This window comes from Ornithodoros turicata, chromosome 3 (genome assembly GCF_037126465.1).
Source record: "Ornithodoros turicata isolate Travis chromosome 3, ASM3712646v1, whole genome shotgun sequence".
NCBI classification, from domain to species: domain Eukaryota; kingdom Metazoa; phylum Arthropoda; class Arachnida; order Ixodida; family Argasidae; genus Ornithodoros; species Ornithodoros turicata.
In genome coordinates, this window is record NC_088203.1 from 60,212,903 (window position 1) to 60,218,909 (window position 6,007).

Sequence of the window (6,007 nt, forward strand, 5' to 3'; positions counted from 1 at the left end):
TTTTATACATGAAATCAAGTAAACAGCCTTCAAATATTGCTTTTTGCCTTTCTTGTCCGGGTTGTGAGCATAAAATTCTGCATGTCTGACCGTTGTCAGTGTCTAATACCAATTTTTGCGTATTGCAGGTGCAGTGTGCAGATTGCACAAACACTGCTGAAAGTAGCATATCACATAATGAAGAAGAAGTGACCGAACATTCCACCATTGAGAAAGAAGTTGCAGAGTTTTTGGCTGGATTTGGAAGCATGATAACCAGTCAGGAGAATGCCATGACAGAAGAAAAGGGTAGTCAAGTTTCCTCAGGGGACATTAGTCTAAACTTTCTTTCAACGTTGAATGATGCAAACATTGTGTCATTTACTGGCCTTCCATCTGTGGCTCTTCTGGACGCACTAATATCATGCTACGAACAACTTGTTTCACTCTCAGGAAAGCATCAGCACTCAGCAAAAGAAAGAATTGTCCTTACTATGATGAAGCTGAAGCATAACATGTCGACTACATTTCTAAGCAACCTCTTCCGCTACTCTGTTGCCACATGCTCAAACATAATCACACAAACAGTGAAAGCATTATCGAGGATATTATCATCAGTTGTAGTACTGCCATCTAAGGATGAGATTTTAATGAACATGCCTAATCAGTTCAAGCAGTACCAGAATGCTAGAATTATTTTGGATTGTACTGAGATACCTGTATCTCAGCCAAAATGCCTAACCTGCGCGCTGAATGTGTACTCCTATTATAAAAAAGGCTTCACATGCAAGTATATGATAGGAGTCACACCTGGTGGAATCATAGCACTAGTCTCTAAAGGATACGGTGGAAAAGCATCTGACAAAAAGATTTTTGAATATAGTGGCCCCGTCCAGCAACTGTCGCCATTTGAAGACGCAGTCATGGTTGACAGGGGTTTTCTCATAGATTCTGTCTGCGAGGCCCACTTAATACCTGTTGTAAGGCCGCCATTCAAGAAGCAGCAACGTCAGTTACCAAAACATGAAGCCCTCAAGACACAAAGTATTGCAGCCGCGAGGGTTCATGCTGAGCGCATCATTCAGAGAATGAAGATTTTTAAGATATTATCTACCAAGTTATTGTGGAGCATGGTCCCCATTTTGGATGATGTTTTGATAGTTGCTGCTGGTCTTACGAATTTGTCTGCACCAATCTTTGCAACGCATAGATTTCTTTGACATCAAGATTCATTATGGGAGAGAAGTGCAATGTTTGTGCATTAACCGATCCAAGAACAAAATATGTGATATCTGTGACCTGTGCAATAGATTTATGTTCATTAGCCTACAAATTGAAGAAAACCATCCATGTTTAGCCCTGTGTTCATATTTCATTAACTTTTCTATTCCTTTTGTGGAATAAAGTGTGCCACAGCCTTCATTCACGCACAGTACTGTTGCATCAATTGATATCTGCACAACAGCAGGAGGGGCAGGACAACAGGACATTTATCAACACCACAAATATATTACAAGGACAACTGCGCCATACTTATATACAGATGTTTAGCATTTTCACATACAAACCCTACTGCGCAGCTCATTAAGCACATATTCCTCATACACCTTGCAAATTACATCACAGAATAGGTTGAAGGCATTGTCATCAAATGTGATGTTCTCATATTCAAAGCATGTACTGCTCACGAATACAAAGAAGTGTGCTTCATAGATTCCACATACTCCCATCTGTACATTCATTTGAGTAAGGTACTCTCGCTTAATTTTTCTTTTTTCGTAGTTAACGAATGAATTCACAATCCTTGCTGGACACTTGATCTCTAAGAGAACTTGTTTGTTCGCACAGCATTTGCAGGTAAAGACTGCAACACCATCTGGAGAACATCCGATAAACGAATTGTCTTTCTGCACTACCAGACCAACCCTTGTAATATGCACGTCATGGTCCAGAGCACGCATGTAGTCCACATAAGCTGCTTCTGCAAGCTCCTGTTTCCTGATGCCTTCTTGCATTTGTTTTGTGCAAACAGTCTTGGTGCGCAGGACGATGTCAACAAGTGGTAGCAAGTTCACAGGCTTTGGTCCATTCAACATAGTAGTAGATCTTGTCATACAGCTGTGAGCTATACTAGCTGTTACAATACCTCTCCTGTAATCGTGCCACTCCTTTGTATCAGCTTGTCCTCTGGTCATGAACTCAATCTGGTCAATGGCTGCTTGAGTCATATAATGGGAGCACATATTCTCACGCAGATCTTCAACTGTCATGTTCAGAACATGTGGCTGGGCAAGGTACCGTAGGAACGGCATAGGTGCCTGTGGCTTCTGGCCTGCAGAACACAATTGTCTATACTTGCATTGCCTTATCGGCAGGCATACTGTACAGAATGGGTGACTGAAAGAATAATTGCTTACCTTGGCTTTGGCAGCCATGATCTTCAGTGATGTATGCCTCCAACCTGATTCGTTTTCTGCAGTGTGGCATAACATATCATACAGTTACCGCATTTGAATCAACACATGCAAGATGACAGATCACAATAACAGGCTACAGTGGCCCTCCTCAACTGTCAATTTCTTTTAAAACTAAAAGAGAAATTAACTGATGTCTCAACAGAGGGTTCTCTGGAATCAAACAACAAATCAATAACAAACAATATAAACTGTGTTTACATTCAGGATTCTGTGTTTGTCCTTTATTGTTGTTTTCCTCGCCACTGTTACATTCTCCTGTTTCCAGCTATGACAGAGGTTCAGTTTTCTTTCCTACGAGCCACACAACGTGCAACTTGTAGTCATACCCTTAATATCAGAATCAACAGAAAAATTATCATCCCCCGAAGTCAGTGACTTGAAGACACAGAACATTATCCAACATTTGTAAAGTACTTTCTTACCGGTGCTCCTCTATGGCTTAGTCAGGACATGATGAGCGCAAAATGAAACTGTTAAGTTTGCTGACAATGCGAGTGGCAGAGGAGAAGGTGCTTCTGCTTTCACATGACAGAGCCCCTTGAAGCGGGACAGCATCGTACAGGTGCTTCACAGACTTCTTTTTTTAGGCCCATCCACATTCTACGTCAGTACAACTAACATTTTACAACGACGAAAGTCCAACGCTGAAAACAAGAATTTTGCAGATGAACAAAGACTAGAAGAGAGCAATGCAGGGGTGTATTAGCTACATAAGTGGACTATACGATAATTGCGGTGTTCTTAAGCATTCAGTGCAAACCCGAATGCACCGAATTATGTATGAAACATGGGCAGGCACTGAGATCAGGAAACTAGGTCTCAGCAAACCTGATTTACGGCTGACTACTCGAGAACCCCTAGAAAGCAAGCAAGCGCGTTTCGAGATCATCACACTTACTTGTAACAACGAAGCAGCAGTGCAGTGATATGCTTACACTGCTCAGAAAGCCCTGCCGTACATGAACAGGACGACTTTTCGATGACCGGCGCTCTGCTGTCTGCAGAGTTTCCAGCAGAGAGAACAACTTCAACGCTGTGAGGGTCGTCGTGTATCCCAGCAGTTCGCAGGCAAAGTGCGATTACTTTGCATGCTACTGCCGTTTCGAGACTTTACCCCGGCGAGTATAAGGTGCTTAGCTGCTACCAAACGTTCGCCTTCCACAAAGCAACGCGATTCTACTCCGCAATCCAGGAATTTTAATACAGCTGAAAGCGTCAGCACCATGGTCGGTGGCACCGCTAGCGGTCGCGGAAAACGCGAATATAGGAGAGTTTGGCCATTTTTGTTATCTTTTGCCGCTTCACGGGCGGAGCCTATTTTGACGACAGAGTCGCTGTTGCACCGCCCAAAAAGCCTGAATCCTAGCGAAATCCGCTTACCAGCCAGCAGGCATGCGCCATTTTGGTGCAGTCCACTGGCTGTTCGACAAGTACTTTAATTTGTCGAGCTCAATGTAATCTACGAGAATCACCGGCTTAAGACCCACAGGCGCCTACGATATGGGGGCTTTGTTACCAAACTGAAATTATTCAAGGACGAAGGGTTCTCTAAAGACACGATACGCACGTGTCTTCCCGCTTGCATCGTGAACAACGCTTTGCATCAACATGGCGTCGGCGACCGGTTGACGACTGGACAACAATAGAGCGCGGAGAGGGAGGTCGTTCAGCCGTGACGTGGCATGAGGCGGTTCACGTTAGGCTCCTCCTAATGGCCAACTCTCTCTATAAACGGCTCTGAAGAGCGCGTGCGCGTTGCTACACCGTGGCGCGGAAACTAGTCGGCGCATGCTCGCTCTTGGAACTTAGTGTCGATACTCTGAGCGAAGCCTATTTAGGGTGGGTTCACACGAGGGACGCATCCCCGGGATAAGTCCGCGGATGGTGTAAACGTCACAGGCTACGTCATCAAAATGTGCGTCTTCTCCAGTCCGCGGATGACCGGAATCCCACCGCGGACCATTCGTCTCCGACCCACAAACGGTCCCGGTGTTGGCGGGGGACTTGAGGATGGAGTAGCGTCTTTTGACTGTTTTCTTTTCTTTTTCGACTGGCTGTTTTACAGCTCTGACCGCTGAAGCAGAGGGTATTCGAAGAACAGCGTAATAAAAGAGAGGAATCGTGTACGGGTCTTCACGAAGCAAGAAAAAAATGGGGAAATCGAGGGTTTTGCTACGAGCAAGCGGATCTCCAAATAGGATACCCACTATAGCACGGCGTGGAAATGTGACCTTACTGCACGATAGAACAATAACAGATAAATTATGATTATGATAGGTTTTGCATATGCATTTGTCGCTTTGTACTGTAAATAGCTCTTACTACCTGTCCAGACTCGAGAACTCACAGTTGTCTGTTTCCTTCGCTGAAAACACAGTGCAGTTTGAGTTCTTTCTTTTCAACGAAGTGGACATTTTATGATTCCGCGGCACGGCAACACTGCTCGTACGTAAAGGCGTCGACTGCGAAATGTGTGTTGTCATCGACAATAGCAGTTTATTTTTTATTTCGCTAGTGCAGTGGTCCCCTCCATTGTGGAATGCTGGAGGTGCAATAATGTACCGCAACGTATAAAATGTCATTTTTTCTGTTCAACCACAGTGCAGAAAAGTGAGAAAACTGGTTCACGCAGCCTGATAAGTGTTGTTGGAGACGGACTTATCCGCTCCCATCCCTCGTCCCGTGTGAATGCTCAGCTGGGACCGGGACTTCTCCGTCCACGTGACGTCACCGCCCGCCGCGGACTTATCCCGGGGATGCGTCCCTCGTATGAACCCACCCTTAGTCTCTCTAGAGGTACTGCAAGGAAGTTAAATCTGCGTCCCTGTATGCCCCTCTGCAAGGCCGATCGGCTCTCCCCACTGTACTTTTTGTCTATGGCTCACTATGCCGCGGCATAGTGAGGACGCCCCTTTAGAGGCGTGCCCCTTTGTTGTGGGGTGACGATTGCTTCCAGGAAACAAAGAAATCATTAAATGAATGCATGGGCATCAATGGGGTCCAATGAGAAACCGTCAATTCCATTTGGGTTAATGTGAAAAAATGTGCGCTGCTTAGTTCAGTGCAGTAAAGATGAGTTCCATCTACGCCATTCTGTCATTCTGTCAGTAAAGATGAGCCTAAAATCCACCAAAGGAACTAATGTGCAATAACTTGCAAAGTTCAAATAGAAATTGTGTCCAACTTGACAAAAAAAGTATGAAGTTAGGATACGGCCGATGGCAGTGGATCATCATGAATCGGGCCGTTTTGTTATCGGAGTGACTTATGACTATAGGACTTGGAAGCTATGTATAAAAATCTTCCGAAATATGCATGCATGTATGTGGCGCGAAACTTCTAAATATTCACAAAATATGCACGGAAATATTATGACAGGAATGTTGCTCGGGAAGCTTTTGCCTGTACCTTGCAACTGTATAAATACCCAACTTGTATAAAGATTCCTTATGGACAGTTGGAACGTACGTTCACACACACACACACACACATACATTGGATGATGATGGGGTGGGCGATTCACCGCCGCTGAGGCGGTACACTGCCCTATT

General features: G+C 44.7%; 1 protein-coding gene across 1 annotated transcript; it reads left to right on the plus strand.

The window, feature by feature from the left end:
- The first annotated feature begins 635 nt into the window (after positions 1-635).
- Positions 636-1,199, plus strand: LOC135389542 (uncharacterized). Its single transcript, XM_064619578.1, has one exon. It carries the CDS (start codon positions 636-638, stop codon positions 1,197-1,199), a length of 564 nt encoding a protein of 187 aa, XP_064475648.1.
- The last annotated feature ends 4,808 nt before the right edge of the window (positions 1,200-6,007 follow it).